At 38.1% G+C, this 22,789-nt stretch overlaps 1 protein-coding gene across 1 annotated transcript in view; it reads left to right on the forward strand.

Moving 5' to 3' along the window:
* DCDC1 (doublecortin domain containing 1) overlaps positions 1-22,789 on the forward strand; it is a 486,974-nt gene that overhangs the window by 21,695 nt on the left and 442,490 nt on the right. The window contains 3 exon segments of the mRNA XM_058424526.1: positions 9,765-9,881; positions 16,657-16,750; positions 17,003-17,172. Coding sequence (XP_058280509.1) covers positions 17,009-17,172 — 164 coding nt within the window. The 5' untranslated portion in view covers positions 9,765-9,881; positions 16,657-16,750; positions 17,003-17,008.

The raw sequence follows: 22,789 nt of genomic DNA on the forward strand, positions 1-22,789 counted from the left end.
ACATATACATAACGTTTCTAGCCCCAGACCTAAATACTATAGAGATTTTAAAACGTTAAAAACATTAACAAGCTCTTCTTCAACAAAGTTTTTCCTTAAACTTATGTTTATTCCATTTTTTCATAGAATTTTATCATTTATAATTGAAAGTTTTTTATAGGCTACTCCGTCTTACATAACGTGTTGTTATCTGCAATAACAACATACTATAATAAGGTTTTTTTAAAAAAATGGCCTTTGACCATATGGTTATAAATGTAGAAAAATTTCATCAGGATTGGGTTTTCATTATAATTATTGGTAGCATGCAATTATTCAAAACAGCATGAATATATTGCCATTTCTGATATTTATCAAACATAAAAAGAAAATTTATGAAAAAATATGTTGATAATATAGGTTGGGGAGAGCATGCATAATTTCTTGATTAAAGGAATTGTGGAGTTGTTCCTTGGTTTGAAACCTTGGAACAGGCCAAAAGGAAATGCTTTTCTTTTGTAAAATGAGAAATAGAGACTGTGCAAGATTAAACTCTAGTTAGGACAGGCAGCTTCTTAGGCAGATGTATTTTTTTTAAAGTGCCAGCTTCTTAGGCAGATGTATTTTTTTAAAGTGCCTATATATAGAAGGCAAGAATCTCGAAATTGGTTTTCTTAAAACTATCCACACTTGCATGCCCTTTGGAAAATCTACATGAACTGTTATTGGTAGTTAGTGTTCCAACTTGAGGACCACCAGGACTCTGTTCTCCAATAGCTGACACATGGTGCCTACTATGTGCCAAACACTTCAACTTTATGAAATGGTTACTATTTTTATCCCCATTTTGCAGATGAAGAAACTGAAGCACAAAGATGTTATGTAACTTGTCCAAAGTGACACAGCTTGTAAGTGGGCAGCAGGGAGGCAAACCCAGTCACTGTGGCTCCAGAGTCCAGACTCAACCACTAAGGACAGGAATGTCTTTTGTAAAAAAGGATGGAACGGTACCCTAGGTGGGGGTATCAGAGGGGAGCACATAGTGATCTAAAATTGTTAAGAAATAGGAAGTAAAGGAAGATTGTGGTTTTTCTGTGTATCAGTGAATAAACTATGCATGTGTTAATAAAACATAAGTCAACGCCTTTATCCGTATTCTTTAGAGTACCATAGTATTTAGTGTCAGTCAAATTAAAATTAACACATTTTTATTTCTTTAATTTCTAATGAACAATTAGTTCTCATTTAATTGGCAATGTGCAGGGGTGTTATCTGAAACCCTGTTATAGTCTTGTATTTTGCATATTCTACTGAGCCTGTGAATACATTCTACTTCTAGTGAGGATGACACTGTTTATAGATACATTACAGAAGAAATATTTCATTTAATAATGGTAATAATTTCACAATTATATAACTAATGATACTGAAAGCATCTTGAAAGTATTTTTCATTTTATTTATTTATTTATTTATTTATTTATTTATTTTTTATTTATTTATTTATTTATTTATTTATTTTGAGATGGAGTCTCACTCTGCTGCCCAGGCTGGAGTGCAGTGCTGTGATCTCAGCTCACTGCAATCTCCGCCTCCTGGGTTCAAGCGATTCTCCTCCCTCAGCCTCCCAAGTAGCTGGGATTATAGGCATCCGCCACCACCCCCAGCTAATTTTTTGTATTTTTAGTAGAGACAGGGTTTCACCATGTTGGCCAGACTGGTCATGAATTCCTGACCTCAAGTGATCTGCCCACCTCGGCCTCCCAAAATGCTGGGATTATAGGTGTAAGCCACTGTGCCCCACCCTTATTTTATTTTTTTAAGAGACAGGGTCAGGCTGGGTGTGGTCGCTCATGGCTATAATCCCAGCACTTTGGGAAGCCAAGGTGGGCAGATCACCTGAAGTCAGGAGTTTGAGACCAGCCTGACCAATATGGAGAAACCCCATCTCTACTAAAAATACAAAAATTAGCCAGGCATGGTGGTGCACACCTGTAATCTCAGCTACTTGGGAGGCTGAGGCAAGAGAATCACTTGAACCTGGGAGGTGGAGGTTGCAGTGAGTCAAGATTGTGCCATTGTACTCCAGCCTGGGCAACAAGAGCAAAACTCCCTCTCAAAAAAAAAAAAAAAAAGAGAGACAGGGTCTTAACTCTGACACCCAGGTTGGAGTGCAGTGGCACAGTCATACTCAGTGTAACCTTGAAACTCCTGGGCTCAAGTGATCCTCTCACCTCAGTCTACCAAGTAGTCATAGCTAGGCTCAAGTGATCCTCTTGCCTCAGTCTACCAAGTAGCTAGGACTACAGGCATGCACCACTCGGCCTGGCTAATATTTTAAAATTTTTTATTTGTAGAGATGGGGTCTTGCCATGTTGTCCAAGCTGGCCTTGAACTACTGGGCTCAAGAGATCCTCCCACCGTGGCCTCCGAAAATACTGGTATTATAAGCATGAGTCACTGCATCCAGCTTTGACTCCTGAACTACTTTATGGGAAAAAAAACAAAAAAGTATACCTACCACTAAAATAACTACCTCTTTCACTGAAAGTTAGGATTATAATTGTGCATAAGTAAAAAATAAAACTATTTCTGTTTTCTTCAGGTTATTTTTGAATAGTTAGATTCAAATTTCATTTTTTAAATAATTGGATTATATAATAAACACACCGGGACAGTCAGTGGATTTTTTTCTGCAAGTGGTTTTACTCTTTAATCATATACTTTTTGCCTTGCTATGCACAGCTGGATTTTTGCTTATAAGCATTTCCCAATTCAGACTCAGCCTATGAAAGATTTCAAAAGACAATGGTTGTTAAAGATGCTTTAGAAGAGAGCCTCACCCCTCCTATCATGAAACATTTAAAGGAGGAGGAGAGAGAGGGCCAACAGAGGAGTGCTGGGCGGACAAAAGCACCCTTTCTTATTAAACTATGTCTAGATACTTTTTCTTATTTGATGCAGATTAGGACATTTATTGAATGTTTACCATGTGCCAAGCCCTGGGCCAAATGCTTCCAAGTTCACCATTTCATTTAATCCTCATAACCATGTAGTTACCCTGTTTTGTACATAAAAAGACTGAGGCTGAAAAAATTCATGATACTTAAGTCCACATAGTTAGAAAGTGCAAGAGAAACACATGATCATTCTCTTATGTCAATAGGTATGAATTCCTCCATAATATTTGTGGGTGTAAGTTATGTTATATTGCTTTTATTCTTCCATATGCTTAGTTAGCAGCAAGTGTAGTCTCATAATCTTTGAGCTTCCCATCCTGTAGATTATCTATGAACCTTAGGTGTTAACTGTTGTTCAAAAGGAAAGTTCTCCAGCTGTCCCCTCCCAAATGAGAACGACCCTTAATGTCAGTTAGTTTGTCTTTTGGTGCTGCTGGTACTATTGGTGGTGCTGCCATTGCCATAGCTTCTTGCTGACCCACATCACCATTACTGATCTCATTGGCATCCATCATCTGACCGGCGCTATTGGTCCTCGCTTCAGGGAAGTCTTTCTGGCACCAGTTCCACCTCAGCCTTGCAAGGCAACATGGTGTTTGAAAGAGGATATATTAGTCAGGGTTCTACAGAGAAACAGGACCAAAAAAAAAAAAAAAATGTGTGTGTGTGTGTGTGTGTAGTCATGCATTGCATAAGAATGTTTTGCTTAAGGATGGACTACATTTACAACGGTACTCCCATGAGATTATAATGGAGCTGAAAAATTCCTATCACCTAGTGACTTAGCTTTTGTAATGTTGTAGTGCAGTGTATTACTTTCTCTATGTTTAGGTACACAAATACTTACTATAGTGTTAAAATTGCCTATGGTGTTCTACACAGTAACATGCTGTACAGGTTTGTAGCCTAGGACCAATCAGCTATACCATAGAGGCTAGGTGTATAGTATGCCATCTAGGTTTGTGTAAGTATATTGTATGATATTTGTCCAGTGAAATCACCTAATGGTGGATTTCTCAGAACGTATCCCCGTTGTTAAGCAACGCATATCTATCTATGTATCTATCTATCTATCTATCTATCTATCTATCTATCTATCTATCTATACATATATAAAAGTGGAATTTCCATTCTTAACCAAACCAAACATAACTCAGAGATTCTACTCGCAGGGTGAATTGGTCTCAATGTTATTCTGTCATCACTTTCTTCTGGGACCAATACAATGCTTCACTGAAGTGGGCACTGTTGTTGAATTCCCTACCCGTGAAAGAAGTTTCTGGAGAACTTTGGCTTGAAATGCACATACTTAGCCAAGTTCTTTCTTCTGAACCATCCTTTTTGCTGCCCCTTTCTGGAAGCCAGAGTCACCTGCAGAAAAACTCCTCCCTACTAGCTGTCCAAGATGTGGAAAGGCAAAGTCCACCAAACTCCAGCAGGTTCACGGGAGGCTTTCATGTTGGACATCTCTTACTCATCAGTCAACCAGTGGTGTCCTTAACTGCTTGCCAGACACCTCAAGTTCCATGGGTCCAAAACCAAATTCATTCTGTCACCCTCCACCAATTTCTCTTCTGCCTTGTTTTCTCCTTCCCTTCTCTATCTACTCATTCTTTAATCAATATGTATATATGAAGAGAGAGAGACAGAGGAAGATTAATTGATTTTTAAGAATTAGCTCCCGTGAGTGCAGAGGCTATGTGAGTCCAAAATCTGATGGGTAGGCTGGCAGGCTAGAGACTTAGAGAAGGGGTGCAATTCAAGTCCAAAGACAACCTGCTGGAAGAATTCCTTCTTACCCAGGGGAAGTCAGTCTTTTTTCTATAAAAGCTTTAAACTGATTGGATGAGACCCACATCACATTATGGAGGGTAAACTGCTTTACTCAGAGTCTACCCATTTAAATGTTAATCTCATCCAAAAAAACACTTTCACAGAAAATACCCAGAACAATAGTTGATCAAATAGCTGGTCACCATGGCCCTGCCAAGTTGACCCATAAAATTAACCATCACAGTGGCTAACACAATTCCTTCAGTATTGTGTTCAATTAGAGTACCCATCACTGGTTCCCCCAGATCACAGCTACAGTTACCTAGCCTTTTAAATCCACCTCTCCTTCTCCTTTCCTCCCTCCTTCCTGCTCCTCTCCTTCTCTCACAGAACCACATACACTCCACACAGCCATTTTCTTCCAAGGTCTCACTGCCCCAGAATAGTGTGGGGTAGATTTGTCTACTGCAGACCAATTCTTGCTAATCCCTGAGTAAAGGAAAACCAGACCTCTGAAGTAGGAAATCCCACTTACCACTGGGAGTGGAGCTAGTGAGGAAGAAATGCTTTTTGTTCTTCCTTGAAGAGTAAAACATTATTTTCATCAAGGTAAAAGCAGAGACTTTTTGGTGCCTTCTTTAAAAAGCAGCAAACAGTAAATCTTTGGTGAGTCCCATGGGTACATATGCAACCATAAAGACACAGGATAGTACCTTCTCATTTAAAAAGGAGGCTATTTAAATATAGATAGGTGCAGTCTAGACATCTTCATTTGCCTGGGACAGGCCCAGTTTGGATGATAAATTATTTGGCTAGTTTAGATAGAAAGGATTAACATTGAAAATTTGTCAAAACTATCTACTTTAGTCCTGTAAGGAATCCTTTCTTCTGTGATTACAATGTTGCTGCTGTGAACAAATGTGTTCTTGGCATCTGAAGTACAATTTCCCATATTTCTTTAACAAGTATTTATTGCATACGTACTATGTCCTAGACACTGAATTAAGCACTATGAATGCAAAGTGAACAGGACAGACTAGTCTCAGCTCTCATAAAAATTTTTTTAACTATAATATTATTGGAGAGTTAATTCAGGTATTACTAGCATATATTGAATGAGGCAAGGAAACAGATCAATGTATATATTTGTTTCCATAGTATCTTACTCTGGGCTGCTGTAACAAAATACCTTAGATTGAATCATATACAAACAATAGAAATTTATTCCTCACAGTTCTGGAAGCTGGGATGTCTAAGATCAAGGCACCAGTAGTGTCTGGTGAGTGCCTGCTTTCTTATTGATAGTGTGCCCTTGCATTGTAAAAAGAGTCCACCCTTATGACTTAATTGCCTCCCTAAAGGCTGTGCCTCATAATAACATCACATTGGGGATTAAATTTCAACTTAGAAATTTGGCAGGGGGTGGGGGGTGGTCGCAAACATTCTGACTATAGCACATAGGAAAATTCATTCTTAATTTCAGGCAACCAACTGACTTAAACATGAACTTTGGGAAATGGAAAAAAGAAGTCTATTTCATTATACCAAGTTGGCTTCTAGTTTCTAAACCATCAACAGTATAGGAGCAGTGTGAGCAAAGGTCTAGAGACTGGAAATAAATAGCATGTACAAGATGTTAAGAAAAGTTTACATTGAGGATGAGTAAGTAAAAGAGGTTCATTTCTTACTCATATAAAAGTTTATTTCTTACTTACAATGTAAAGTTTACATTGAGGATGGGTAAGAAAAAAAGTCTCATTTCTTACTCATATAAAAGTCTGGAGGGCTAGTATAATGCTCTAAGATCTTCTATTTTGTTGCTGTGCTATGAGTAGCTTCCATTCCCAAAGTCACAGATGGTGCATTCATGATCATTCATGGCTATTCCAGCTTTAAGCCATGATCACATTCCAGATATCAGGAAGGAAGAAAAGAAGGCTGAAAATTATGCCCCATACCCCCTTCTTTGGTGGCAGTTCCCAGAAGTCACATATGCCACTTCTGCTTACATTCTGCTGACCAGAATTTAGTCATGTGGTCAAGTGGCAACATGTAGATGGAAAAAAGCCTTCAGCTAGACACTGTAAAAGGGAACAGATTCTAGTGAACATCTCACAGTTTACTCCAAAATCCAACCTTTTAGCCACCAAAATATCTTTGGTACACCCTTCTTCCTGTAGATAGAACATAACCACCTATTCTTGATCATACATGCCTGTTCTAGCTTTTGATTTGTATGTGAACCCCCAAATATGATCCATTTGAATATGGCTCAGAATCTAGGCTGTTGGGTTAATGCACAGTCCTTTTCATTAAGTCCAGGTGGTCTACTAACCTTTAAACTAAAAGTTAATGTATTTGCCACATCACACCTAACAGAATGGATGTATATTTGGAAAGGAGGAGAATAGGATTAACACAAGAGTCACTGGTTTATAGTGGTTATCAATTCTGCTAGGCTAGGTAGGAATTGTAAAGGTTCCCTTCTCTAGCAATGGAGCAATTTCCTTGATTAGTTCATCAGAGTACTCCTAATTCTGCCTTTTGGAAAGGGTCTTCCTTGTACATTGTACTTCCTGACGACATCCGGTGTGGTCAATGGAGAATTTGCTGTTCTAGAGTGCTGAACAGATTTGCAGCCTGCTTCCTGCTGATACAAATGTGGGCATGAGATTTGAATACAGATCAGTCATGTTTTTTGGCCAGCTCTGTGGTTTCTTTAGCAATGTAACACTGCTCCTTCCTCTTCCCCTAAATTAGTAGACTTCCAGTCTATAGCTAATCCCACGTTCACAGCCAAAGATCATGTCTAGACATTATTTTTAAGCCTGAGTACTTGTTTTTTATTCCCTGACTCTGTGCTTCAACATAAAGATGATTCCTTTGAGGTCTCCTAACACAATAAGCTTGGATGGAAAAACAGCAACCTTAATCTGATCTTCAACAGCTAGGCTAGTTTTATTGATCGATTGATTGAGACAGGGTCTCACTCACTCAGACTGGAGTGCAGTGGCATGATCATGGCTCACTGCAGCCTCAATCTCCTGGGCTCAAGCAATCTTCCTGCCTCAGCCTCCCAAGTAGCTAGAACTAGAGGTGTGTGTCATCATACCCAGTTAAGTTACTTTTTGTGGAGTCAGGGTCTCACTGTGTTTTCCAGACTGGTCTCAAACTCCCAGACTCAAGCAGTCCATCCTCTTCAGTGTTGGGATTACAGGCGTGAGCCATCACATCCAACCAATGAAGAATTCTTAAAGAAAAGTGTTTTTAAAAAGCTTAGAACCACAGTCTCATCTTCTGTAGCAATCACTGTAGAGAGCTACTTTTTATAGTTTCAGTTTGGGATACACAAACAGTTGAGTTCTTCAACCCTGCAAGGCCCAAAGTCCCAAATTACTAGACTCTGAGTTAAATTTATATTTTAAGCCTTTCTGGTGTTCTCTTTATTTCTTTGCTGTAAGTAAATACCATGTATTTTAGGTTTTTGAAAGCAATTTACTTCAAGAGAATGTCAGGTGTTTCAGGATTAGGTTTAACTGCAAGTAACAAAGATCCAAATTAACACTGTTTTGAACAAACTAGGTGTTTATTTCTCGTGTAAAAGTCTGGAGGTAGGTAGTCAAGGGTTGGTATGGTACTCCATGTTGTCAGAGGTTCAGACTCCTTCAATCCTCCCTCAGTCCTGGCTTTCATTTTCAGCATCTCATCAAAGTTAAAGATGACCAATCCAGGACTAGCCATTGTTTTCATTCTAGGTAGTGGAAGGAAGGAAAAAGAAGGGTACACTCACTTGCATGGACCATCTCCACTAACATGTCATTGGCCAGAACATGTTCATATGGTCCTGCCCAGCTACAAGGAAAACTGGAAAATACAGTCTTTATTTTAGGCAGCCATATGTCTCAGTTAAAAATCAGGGATTCTAGTTTTGTAGAAGGAACAAGGAATGGATATTGGCAGACAATTGGCAGTCTTTGCCACAAAGTTTATGCAATTATTAGAAAATACTAACATATGGTCACATTAGGACATTGCAATACAGTTATTTCAATGAATTTGGTGAATTCTTAACAAAGAATTCAAAATTATCTTTTTAAAAAAATCATATTGCTAAACACTCCATGAGCTTACTAGTTCTCGCAAAGCCCTAACAATGTCCTGCAAGGTCCTGTGTTGTGTCCATCTCCTCCATACCCTTTCTAACCTCATTCGAACTACATTCTCCCTTGTTCATCTATTCATCTACTTTTGCTGTTCTTCACACTTGCCAGATATATCCCACCTTGGGACCTTTTGGATGCCTGCCCTAAGGCGCCCTCCTGGGTCTCCCTGGGTATCTGCATGACTAACTTTCTTGCCTCTTTCATGTCTTTGCCCAGATGCTACCAGCTCTATGTGGCCTACGCTGACAACCCTATTTAAACTTGCAATTCCCTCCACTCCCACATACTCCCAATTTACCTTTTCCTCATCAGTTTTCCCCTTAGCATTTATTACGTATTAACATCTGTACAATTTGCTTATTTATGATGTTTATTGTTTATTATCTGTTCCCACTTGAAAGTAAGCTGCATAGGGCACAATGGTTTTTTTCTGCTTTGTTCACTGATTTTAAGTGCCTAGAACAATGTCAATGAATAATGTGTGAATGAATGAAAGCATTTATTTCAGAACAACACTAAAAAAGTACAAGGAATTTTTTTTTACCTTAAAAGTAATATATTTTCCTTAAGCCTGCCATGTAATCTTAATTTGGGACTCCTCTTCATTGTCTTAGTGGGCCACTTCAGAGATGAGATTTTGTAGCTATTTTAATCAGTATTGTGAGACCATGGTTACACCCTGGAAAGGATCCTACAGATCAGGGGTCCCCAACCCTTGGGTCTGTAGAAAAATTATTTTCCATGAAACTGGTCTCTGGTGTCAAAAAGGTTGGGGACTGCTGCTACAAATAACATTCTTTGACATGATTTCTTATTCTTTGACATGATTTCTTATTGTTTTGGTCTTTTGGTCAAATTAGATTGTCTGTGTGTGTTACTCTATTTTCTAGATTGCAAATAAGAAAATCCCAGATTCATTCCAAGATGGCCAAATAGGAACAGCTCTGGCCTGCAGCTCCCAGCATGATTGATGCAGAAGATGGGTGATTTCTGCATTTCCAACTAAGGTACCTGGTTCATCTCACTGGGACTGGTTGGACAGTGGGAGCAGCCCATGGAGGGCAAGCCAAAGCAGGGCGGGGCATCGCCTTACTCGGGAAGTGCAAGGGGTTGGGGGATTTCCCCTTCCTAGCCAAGGGAAGCCGTGACAGATGGTACCTGGAAAAACAGGATACTCCAGCCCAAATACTGTGCTTTTCCAGTGGTCTTAGCAAATGACACACCAGGAGATTATATCCCGCACCTGCTTCAGCGGGTCCCATGCCCACGGAGCCTTGCTCACTACTTGCAAAGCAGTCTGAGATCGACCTGCAAGGCAGCAGCCTGGCAGGAGGAGGGGCATCCACCATTGCTGAGGCTTGAGTAGGTAAACAAAGCAGCTGGGGAAGCTTGAATGGGGCAGAGCCCTCTGCAGCTTTGCAAGGCCTGCTGCCTCTAGACCCCACCTCTGGAGGCAGGGCATAGCTGAACAAAAGGCAGCAGAAACTTCTGCAGACTTAAATGTCCCTGTCTGACAGCTCTGAAGAGAGCAGTGGTTCTCTCAGCATGGTGTTTGAGCTCAGAGAATGGACAGACTGCCTCCTCAGTGGGTCCCTGACCCCCTTGTACCCTAACTGGGAGACACCTCCCAGCAGGGGCCAACCGACACCTCATATAGGCTGGTACCCCTCTGGGACGAAGTTTCCAGAGGAAGGATCAGGCAGCAGTATTTGCTGTTCTTCAGTATTAGCTGTTCTGCATCCTCTGCTGGTGATACCCAGGCAAACAGGGTCTGGAGTGGACTTCCAGCAAACTCCAATAGACCTGCAGCTGAGGGACCTGACTGTTAGAAGGAAAAGTAACAAACAGAAAGGAATACCATCAACATCAACAAAAAGGACATCCACACCAAAACCCCATCTGTAGATCACCAACATCAAAGACCAAAGGTAGATAAAACCACAAAGATGGAGAGAAACTAGAGCAGAAAAGCTGACAATTCTAAAAACCAGAGCACCTCTTCTCCTCCAAAGGATCGCAGCTCCTTGCCAGCAGTGGAACAAAGCTGGATCGAGAATGACTTTGATGAGCTGACAGAAGTAGACTTCAGAAGGTCGGTAATAACAAACTTCTCTGAGCTAAAGGAGGATGTTCGAACCCATCGCAAGGAAGCTAAAAACCTTGAAAAAAGATTAGACGAATGGCTAACTAGAATAAACAGTACAGACAAGACCTTAAGTGACCTGATGGAGCTGAAAACTATGGCACAAGAACTACGTGATGCATGCACGAGCTTCAATAGCCGATTTGATCAAGTAGAAGAAAGGGTATCAGTGGTTGAAGATCAAATTAATGAAATAAAGCGAGAAGTTTAGAGAAATAAGAGTAAAAAGAAAAGAACAAAGCCTCCAAGAAATATGGGACTATGTGAAAAGACCAAATCTACATTTGATTGGTGTGCCTGAAAGTGACAGGGAGAATGGAACCAAGTTGGAAAACACTCTTCAGGATATTATCCAGGAGAACTTCCCCAACCTAGCAAGGCAGGCCAACATTCAAGTTAAGGAAATACAGAGAATACCACAAAGATACTCTTTGAGAAGAGCAACCCCAAGACACATAATTGTCAGATTCACCAAGGTTGAAATGAGGAAAAAATATTAAGCGCAGCCAGAGAGAAAGGTTGGGTTTCCCACAAAGGGAAGCCCATCAGACTAACAGCAGATCTCTTGCCAGAAACTCTACAAACCAGAAGAGAGTGGGGGCCAATATTCAACATTCTTAAAGAAAAGAATTTTCAACCCAGAATTTCATATCCAGCCAAACTAAATTTCATAAATGAAGGAGGAATAAAATCCTTTACAGACAAGCAAATGCTGAGAGATTTTCTCACCAGGACTGCCTTACAAGAGCTCCTGAAGGAAGCACTAAACATGGAAAGAAACAACCAGTACCAGCCACTGCAAAAACATGCCAAATTGTAAAGATCACTGATGCTAGGAAGAAACTGCATCAACTAATGGGCAAAATAACCAGCTAACATCATAATGACAGGATCAAATTCACACATAACAATATTAACTTTAAATGTAAAGGGGCTAAATGCCCCAATTACAAGACAAAGACTGGGAGATTGGATAAAGAGTCAAGACCCATCAGTGTGCTGTATTCAGGAGACCCATCTCATGTGGAGAGACACACGTAGGCTCAAAATAAAGGGATGGAGGCAGATCTACCAAGCAAATGGAAAGCAAAAAAAGAGCAGGGGTTGCAATCCTAGTCTCTGGTAAAACAGACTTTAAACCAACAAAGATCAAAAGAGACAAAAAAGGCCATTACACAATGGTAAAGGTATCAATTCAACAAGAAGACCTAACTAGCGTAGATATATATGCACCCAATACAGGAGAACCCAGATTCATAAAGCAAGTCCTTAGAGACCTACAAAGAGACTTTGACTCTCACACAATAATAATGGGAGACTTTAACACCCCACTGTCAATATTAGACAGATCAATGAGACAGAAGGTTAAAAAAGATATCCAGGACTTGAACTCAGCTCTGCACCAAGCAGACCTAATAGACATTTACAGAACTCTCCACCCCAAATCAACAGAATATACATTCTTCTCAGCACCACATTGGACTTATTCCAAAATTGACCACATAGTTGGAAGTTAAAAGCACTCCTCAACAAATGTAAAACAACAGAAATCACAACAAACTGTCTCTCAGACCACAGTGCAATCAAATTAAAACTCAGGATTAAGAAACTCTCTCAAAACCGCACAACTACATGGAAACCGAACAACCTGTTCTTGAATGACTACTGGGTAAATAATGAAATGAAGCCAGAAATAAAGATCTTCTTTGAAACTAATGAGAACAAAGACACAATGTACCAACATTTCTGGGACACATTTAAAGCAGTGTGTAGAGGGAAATTTATAGCACTAAATGCCCACAAGAGAAAGCAGGAAAGATCTAAAATTGACACCCTAACATCCCAGTTAAAAGAACTAGAGAAGCAAGAGCAAACAAATTCAAAAGCTAGCAGAAGGCAAGAAATAACTAGGATCAGAGTAGAACTGAAGGAGATAGAGACACAAAAATCCCTTCAAAAAATCAATGAATCCAGGAGCTGGTTTTTTGAAAAGATCAACAAAATTGATAGACTGCTAGCAAGACTAAAAAAAAGAAAAGGGAGAAGAATCAAATAAATGCAATAAAAAATGATAAAGGGGATATCACCACTAACCCACAGACATACAAACTACCATCGGAGAATACTATAAACATCTCTGTGCAAATAAACTAGAAAATCTAGAAGAAATGGATAAATTCCTGGATAAATACACCCTCCCAAGACTAAACCAGGAAGAAGTTGGATCTCTGAATAGACCAATAACAGGCTCTCAAATTGAGGCAATAATTAATAGCCCACCAACCAAAAAAAGTCCAGGACCAGATGGATTCACAGCCAAATTCTACCAGAGGTACAAGGAGGAGCTGGTACCATTCCTTCTGAAACTATTCCAATCAATAGAAAAAGAGGGAATCATCCCTAACTCATTTTATGAGGCCAGCACCATCCTGATACCAAAACCTGACAGAGACACAACAACAAAAAAGAGAATTTTAGACCAATATCCCTGATGAACATCAGTACGAAAATCCTCAATAAAATACTGGCAAACCTAATCCAGCAGCACATCAAAAAGCTTATCCACCACGATCAAGTGGGCTTCATCCCTGGGATGCAAGGGTGGTTCAACATATGCAAATCAATAAACATAATCCATCACATAAACAGAACCAAAGACAAAAACCACATGATTATCTCAATAGATGCAGAAAAGGCCTCTGACAAAATTCAACAGCCCTTTGTGCTAAAAACTCTCAATAAACTAGGTATTGATGAAACGTATCTCAAACTAATAAGAGATATTTATGACAAACCCCCAGCCAATATCATACTGAATGGGCAAAAACTGGAAGCATTCTCTTTGAAAACTGGCACAAGACAGGGATGCCCTCTCTCATCACTCCTATTTAACAAAGTGTTGGAAATTCTGGCCAGGGCAATCAGGCAAGAGAAAGAAATAAAGAGTATTCAATTAGGGAAAGAGGAAGTCAAATTGTCCCTGTTTGCAGATGACATGATTGTATATCTAGAAAACCCCATCGTCTCAGCCCAAAATCTCCTTAAGCTTCGGCAAAGTCTCAGGATAAAAAATCAGTATGCAAAAATCACAAGCATTTTTATACACCAATAACAGACAAACAAAGAGCCAAATCATGAGTGAACTCCCCTTCACAATTGCTACAAAGAGAATAAAATACCTAGGAATCCAACTTACATGGGATGTGAAGGACCTCTTAAAGGTGAACTACAAACCACCGCTCAACGAAATAAAAGAGGACAGAAACAAATTGAACAGTCCATGCTCATGGATAGGAAGAATCAATATCATGAAAATGACCATACTGCGCAAGGTAATTTATAGATTCAATGGCATCCCCATCAAGCTACCAGTGACTTTCTTCACAGAATTGGAAAAACTACTTTAAAGTTCATATGGAACCAAAAAAGAGCCCACATTGCCAAGACAATCCTAAGCAAAAAGAACAAAGCTGGAGACATTACGCTACCTGACTTCAAACTATACTACAAGGCTACAGTAACCAAAACAGCATGGTACTGGTAACAAAACAGATATATAGACCAATGGAACAGAACAGAGGCCTCAGAAATAACACCGTACATCTACAGCCCTCTGATCTTTGACAAACCTGACAAAAACCAGAAATGGGGAAAGAATTCCCTATTTAATAAATGGTGCTGGGAAAACTGGCTAGCCATATGTAGAAAGCTGAAACTGGATCCCTTCCTTACACCTTATACAAAAATTAATTCAAGATGGATTAAAAACTTAAATGTTAGACCTAAAACCATAAAAACCCCAGAAGAAAACCTAGGCTACATAGGCATGGGCAAGGACTTCATGACTAAAACACCAAAAGCAATGGCAACAAAAGTCAAAACTGACAAGTAGGATCTAATTAAACTAAAGAGCTTCTGCACAGCAAAAGAAACTACCATCAGAGTGAACAGGCAACCTACAGAATGGGAGAAAATTTTTGCAATCTATTCATCTGACAAAGGGCTAATACCCAGAATCTACAAAGAACTTAAGCAAATTTACAAGAAAAAAAAACTCCATCAAAAAGTGGGTGAAGGATATGAACAGACACTTCTCGAAAGAAGACATTTATGCAGCCAACAGACACATGAAAAAATGCTCATCATCACTGGTCATCAGAGAAATGCAAATCAAAACCACAATGAGATACCATCTCACACCAGTTAGAATGGCAATCATTAAAAAGTCAGGAAACAACAAATGTTGGAGAGGATGTGGAGAAATAGGAATGCTTTTACACTGCTGGTGGGAGTGTAAACTAGTTCAACCATTGGGGAAGACAGTGTGGCGATTCCTCAAGGATCTAGAACTAGAAATACCATTTGACTCAGCCATCCCATTACTGGGTATATACCCAAAGGATTATAAATCATGCTGCTATAAAGACACATGCACACGTATGTTTATTGTGGCACTATTCACAATAGCAAAGACTTGGGACCAACCCAAATGTCCATCAATGATAGACTGGATTAAGAAAATGTGGCACATATACATCATGGAATACTATGCAGCCATAAAAAAGGATGAGTTCATGTCCTTTGTAGGGACATGGATGAAGCTGGAAACCATCATTCTGAGCAAACTATCACAAGGACAGAAAACCAAACACTGCATGTTCTCACTCATAGGTGGGAACTGAACAATGAGAACACTCGGACACAGGGCAGAGAACATCACACCCCAGAGCCTGTCGTGGGGTGGGGGGCAGGGAGAGGGATAGCATTTGGAGAAATACCTAATGTAAATGACAAATTAATGGGTACAGCAAACCAACATGGCACATGTATACATATGTAACAATTCTGCACGTTGTGCACATGTACCCTGGAACTTAAAGTATAGTAATAAAAAAAAATAGAAAATTCCGACTCCAACTAACTTAAGCAAAGAAAGAAAATTGTTGGCTCATGTACGTAGGAAACTAAAGAGGTGGTTTTTTTAAATAGCTGGTCTCAGGGATTCAGATGTCATCATCAGGAATCTCACTTTCTGTCTCTCTCCATCTCTTAGGTCTGCTTTCATCTCTTTTGGCTTCATCTCAGTGGGGGAGGTTTGCATTTTTCTTAAAGCTAGCAATCCAGGAGAATAGAGCCCTGCTTGCTTTCTTCATCAGGACTCTGATTTACCAATCTCTGTATGTGGGAGAATAGGGCATTTTGATTGGCTAGCCTAGTAGACATTCATTTCCATGCCTTGAAGGCAAGGCCGCATAATTGACAGACCCATCAGAATTAGGAGGAAGGTAAGTTCCAAAAAAGAGGGATGAAGGACAGACAAAAAAAAAGCCTTGTAGTGTGCTTTTTCAGTAACGTATTTCACATACGATTTTGCTTATATAAACAGTTTTACAGCAAATAGCAAAAATTAAAATGCTTTGCAACAAACCAGCATTTTTTTAATTCTTTTTTCTTTTTTTGAGACGGAGTCTCTCTCTGCCGCCCAGGCTGGAGTGCAGTGGCGTGATCTCAGCTCACTGCAAGCTCCGCCTCCCGGGTTCATGCCATTCTCCTGCCTCAGCCTCCCAAGTAGCTGGGACTACAGGCGCCCCACCACCACACCCGGCTAATTTATTTATTTATTTATTTTGTATTTTTAGTAGAGACGGGGTTTCACTGTGTTAGCCAGGATGGTCTCCATCTCCTGACTTCGTGATCCGCCCACCTTGGCCTCCCAAAGTGCTGGGATTACAGGTGAGAGCCACTGAACGTGGCCCATTTTTTTCATTCTTAAACAGTATTATACCACTTGTAAACTTAGATTCATATTTTTTTTCTTTCTTTAAGCTCTCATATGTTAATTACTAAGGGAATTTCACATTTAATAATTGCTATATGGTCTAGAATAACATGATGACAATTAAGTTGTGATTAATGCCTAGCCTCTATTTGTAATCTAGTAGGATTTTACATTTAAAATTGAATAACATTCTTTATCATTTTTAGCTGAAAATGGCAAAAATAGGAGCCGAAGATCACAGAGAAGCACTATCTCAGTCTTCCTTATCCCTCTTGACTAAAACAATGGAAGTATTACAGCAAAGTAGCCCTGAAGGCACTTTGGATGGGAATACTGTAAACCCGATTTACAAATATATTTTGAATGATTTACCAAGGTAAGAACTTTATTTCAGCAGTTTAAATACTGAAGGGCATACAAGTGTTTATAGAAAGTAGTTTAAATGTTCAATCAGTCTTGGCCGGGCCAGGTGTCTCATGCCTGTAATCCCAGCACTTTGGGAGGCCGAGGCAGGTGGATCACTTGAGGTTAGGAGTTCCAGACCAGCCTGGCCAACATGGTGAAACCCCATCTCTACTAAAAATACAAAAAAGTTAACCAGACATGGTCATGGGCACCTGTAATCTCAGCTACTCGGAAGGCTAAGGCAGGAGAATCGCTTGATCCTAGGAGGTGGAGGTTGCAGTGAGCTGAGATCATGCCACTTGACTCTAGCCTGGGTGACAGAGTGAGACTCTGTCTAAAAGAAAAAGTTTGAGTACAGGTGATATAAATACGTAACTTTAAGATGTGTTGAATTATGGAGGTTGTTACTTAGAGTAGAGCCCTTCCTTTTTTCTACTTTATGGGAAGAAAAAATGTAGATGATGCAATAAATGTAAATTATCTCTGGGATCTGACTTGAACAGGTATCATAATGATAATGGCAGGTAGTACTTGTTAGGTGCCAGTCAGCATGCTTAGCACTTAACCTGCATTATATCAGTTTTGTTCTCAAAACAATACTAGAGGCCGAGTGCAGTTGCTCACACCTGTAATCCCAGCACTTTGGAAGGCTGAGGTGGCCAGATCACCTGAGGTCGGGAGTTCGAAACCAGCCTGACCAACATGGTGAAACCCCATCTCTCCTAAAAATACAAAAAATTAGCAGGGCTTGGTGCCGTATGCCTGTAATCCCAGCTACTCGGGAGGCTGAGGCAGGAGAATCGCTTAAACCCGGAAGCTGGAGGTTGTGGTGAGCCAAGATCACGCCATTGCACTCCAGCCTGGGCAACAAGAGTGAAACTCTGTCTAAAAAACAAAACAAAACAAAACACTAGGAGGAATATAAGACAGACGGTAGTCTCAATACCTTTGTTTTACCTACGAGGAAACAAAGGCAGAGAGAGGTTTATTAACTTGACTAAGCTCACACAACTAGTAAGTAGTAGTAAAAAAGGTATGGTATGAACTCAAATGGGTCTAACACTACAGCATTTATCAGAACTATAAAGCAGAGGAGATGGGGTATTCTTCGTGTGCTTTTTCTCTGTTAGAAAGTGAAAACTAAAAGATATTTGTCATACATCGATAAACTATTGGCTGGCTAAGTGTGATGCCCTAGTCTTTATTTTAAATAGAAAACTCAGACTATAAGAAAATCAATATATTATTCATAAATTAAAGATTATGTTAATCTTCTTATGGAAATGCTAGATCGTATTTATTTCCTAGATCAGTTTGAGTGCTTATTTTTGTGTGTGTGTCACTAGGTTAAGATGAAAGTGAAACCTTGACTTTCAGCTAATTTGTTTTGCTTTATTCCTCTCAGCTATAAGTGCATATCAGCAGTATGTGAGATCCTTTATACAGTGCAGCTTTTAAAAAAATGAATACCCTGTGTGTTATATTGTAGGGACATAAGTCACTCATGACTTATTATAAAAAAATTTCTAAATAGGATTAAATGTTCCTTTATACAAATGCCAATTCTAATATAATGTGTACTTGCACATATTTTTATTGCCTTTAATATTTATTTCCAATTTTCTACTTCAAAATTTTTTATTCTAACTATTTTTGTGCATTTTTAGCTACTTTTTTTTTTATGGTAAAGCTAAATGTATTTTCACTTATTCAGTCTGTTCTTGCTTTTTTCCTATTCACTTTCTTTGATTATTAGTCAGTTTAACACTGGCTTTATTTGTCCTTTTCATTATATGTCAGTCTTTCTTCTCATGTGACACTTTCCTACTGCTGATTTTTATAGTTTTTGTTTCAATGTGCTTCTTTTGTTTCTTTGTTTGAATCCTAACTTCTTTTCTGTCACTATTGCCTGTTACCATCAACTTTGATTTATGATAAACCAAGAAAATGAAGTAACCCTCTTCTTGGCAATTAAGTGGAAAGCTGTAGACAGTGCTTTGAGGTCTTTTACCTTCATGAAAAAGAAAATGATGAGTTTCAACCTGAAAGGGGTCAAGTTCATAAAGGCTAATGGTAATTTAAGAGCCATTGGTATTAATATGATTATCAGAGAGAGGCAATTTTCTCTATGAGTAAAGACATTTCCCCCCTGATTGAGATTAAAATTTCTTTTGTCTCATTCTTGTTTTCCTTGCCACCTTTCTTCTACCATCTTTGTGGTCTTTTTATGAGAAGTAATTATTAAAATATAGTCAATTTATTTTTCCTACTTGTATCACAGAGATTGTGCTTTTCTTCATTAATTAATACACTGTACTTTTTACAAAATATGCCTACATATATATGTATATATATTAAGTCCATTCAAAGTGGCCATACAGTGACCACTTTATTTTCTTGTTACTATCTGATGCTATCAGTTTACTTTTCATTATATTTACATTATCCACTCTTCTTCCCTCTATTCTTTCTTTCCGTGTGTTTCCTCTGCTGTCACTCCATGCTGCATTTGCTTATAACACAGTGAAAACCTCTGTGCCAGGACATGCCCCCTCACAAGAAAACTAACACCAACATTATAAATGTTTTCAGCTTATTATACCAAAGGTTTCATCCTCTTATTTTATGACTCACCATTTGGAGGTCATGTGACTAAAAAAAATGTAGCCTCATTTCTGTGGCTACTTCCAGAAAAGTAGCACAATAGTAAGCTTTTCCTGCTCAGCTGTAGTTTGATGCATTCCCAGGTGACCCAGAATTGGGTAATAGCCTTGGAGACATGGATGACAGAATCAGTTATTTATTAGTAACAGGTATCCAGGCATAGTTTCACCATATTCGTATCCATCACTCCAAATGCTGGAGTGGAAGATCTCCAAATTACAGTTGCATTTTTACATTAGGAGAATGTTGTAAACAATTAATATATTTTTCCATCTCAATGTAAAATATGTTGTTTTAATGATTTTCAGCCAATTATCATCTAAGGAATGTGGTTTAATGATTTTTATAATGGGAAGTTAGAGTATTTTTTATCCTGCTGGCAGCTTAGTAGATTACCAACTCTTACAATTCCCCAAGGAGGAAAATTACTTTTAGTAAATTAAATGAGAACTGAAATCAGTTTTTAAAAAGTAAATACTAACCATTTTTTTGTTGTACATTATCTAGGTTACTTTTTCACAAGCAAATCTTGCTTTCAGGGATACTAACAGACACCTAATCTATTCAATCACTATTTAATGTCATTTATCTTGGGTACTTTTTACTTGGAATGAATCTTAGATCCTTTTTGAAATATAAACATTTTTGAAATATAAACATTGCCTTTTCTATGGACAGTTTAAGTTTAGCAACTGCATCATTCCAAAAATGAACTGTCGATTCCCACCATGGAATGAGTGACAGAAGGGAGTGAGAAGAAAACAGCACTAGTGAATGAAGCATGGTAGCATGGTAACACCTTCACTGTTTTAGACTCTTGCTACCCAAGAAATTATATTTTCTCCAGTTCATAATTTTTTTCCAGATTTTTTCCTTCAAGCCTTTACAAATATTTCTGCAGATCTACATGTAAATATAATATTTTCTTTATAAAATGTTAAAAGACTAGATCATTGTTTCTTTTTGAAAATTTAAATTTCTTCTAGAAAAATTGTATATAATATTTATAACTCCCCCAGTTTTAAATTTCACATATGCCGTATTTTTATTCCTGTATACTTTTACACAAGTAAAAAACCTTTTTTTTTTCCTTTGGGTGGAATGATTTATGCCCCTGATGCTATGCTCAGATGTGTCTTTATGAATCTTGGAAATTGTTCTTCTTCCTTAGAAGTTTTTCTTGCAAAAGTAAACAAGTTTAACTTAACAAACACTTATTGACTATATTCTATGTAGTATATATGTAGTTTGAATGTAACATTTTGGTTATTATTCAGTCATTGAGTTGCAAGTAAAAATTTGTTATGTGTTGTAAAATATCCTGAAATTGCTCTGCAGTTGGAAAAACCCTTGTAAACATTTTTAGGCCAAATTAGAATTACATTTTCTTCTGGAATTGGAAGTAAAACTTGTGGGGAATTTTTTACTTTTATTACTCATTTTCTGTGATCTTTAAATTGTATTTTATCACAGAATCTAGCAATTGGAGAAAGTTATTTGTATCTTTGGAAGTTTAAGCAAGTTGGAGAAAGGGCAGGATGAAGTTTAATAAAATCTTTGTGCTTTGTGTACTTAAGAGATTTTATAAAAGCTTACATTCACCAAACATAAGTGGGGTTATTTCTCTTATTGATTGCATTCCAGTATTTTAAACTGATGATTCATTATTGAACATACTTATGGTCATTTCCCTTTGTGTTTATATTTTATTTGTATATATTTCAATTCAAAAGCTTAATTACCATTAAAATGGTACTATAATAAAGATAAGTTTTACAAATGATAATATTAAAAAAAACTCTTCAGGAAGGTTTAAATGCCATAAGAATATAAAGCAAGAAATATATGCTTGTCAAATATACACTATAAATAAATAATTTAGATGAAAATGGTTGACTACATTTAACAAAGAGACTACCAAATAATGAAGGGCTAAAGAGTGGTTGTTAGATTTGATGTACTTCATTTCATATTGTAAGTAATTGCTATCCATAAAAATTCTATGGCTTCTGTATAAGAAAAAGAGACATTTTGACAGGCAACACTGGTATGAAGCGACAGCAAGTACAAATCCTTGGCAACTGTCATTTCATTATCCTGCTGTTGAATTCACATCCAAATTGTGTGATAACTTAGATGTGCATGTTTATTTTTGAGCCACGGTCTGTCAAAGTAGCCACATTTCCTGCTTAAGAATAGAATTATTAGCCACATGCAAATTTATGCCATAGAAATCTAAACATAGCAGGGATGTTTTGTGTTTCATAAAGAGGGAAAATAAAAACTCCATGTCATTTTATGCTTATGCTGAAATTTCTGGTGAAACGTTCCTGATTAAATAAAAGTAGAATTTTTAGAAAATAGCAGATAGTTTATATTTTACCTTATTTTGAAATTAATTAACATTAGTAAAGGTGTTTAATAAAACTAAAAATAAAGCAAAAGTAATTCGGATTGTCAGTTACATTACACTACATGTCCATTGCATTTAATGCAGTAGTGGAAAGCTGATTATATGTTAGGCCACTATCAGTGGAAAGTAACAAAATTCAACTGAAAGTGACTTTAAAAATGAGGAACACTTATTATTTCACATAAGAAGAATTCAGAGAGAGAGCAATTTTAGGGTTAAATTCAGTAGTTCAGCAGTGTTATCAAAAAGTCTGACTCATTGTGTCTTTGCCTCTGCCATCCTCAGAATATTGGCTAGATCCTTTGGCTTGACCCCTCCTGCTTGCAAGATGGCTCATCACATGTTCACTCAACAATGTCCGAGTAAAGAAGATGGATGTTTGATCACTTGTATCTCTTTTTCATTAGGGCAAATAACCTTTCTCTAAAAGATTTTTTATGTCTCATTGGCCAAAATTAGATCACAAGCAGATTACTTAACCTGCCAGGGTCAAGGGAAATGAAATTACCAT

The sequence above is a fragment of the Hylobates moloch genome, unplaced genomic scaffold (genome assembly GCF_009828535.3).
Source record: "Hylobates moloch isolate HMO894 unplaced genomic scaffold, HMol_V3 SCAFFOLD_11, whole genome shotgun sequence".
NCBI classification, from domain to species: domain Eukaryota; kingdom Metazoa; phylum Chordata; class Mammalia; order Primates; family Hylobatidae; genus Hylobates; species Hylobates moloch.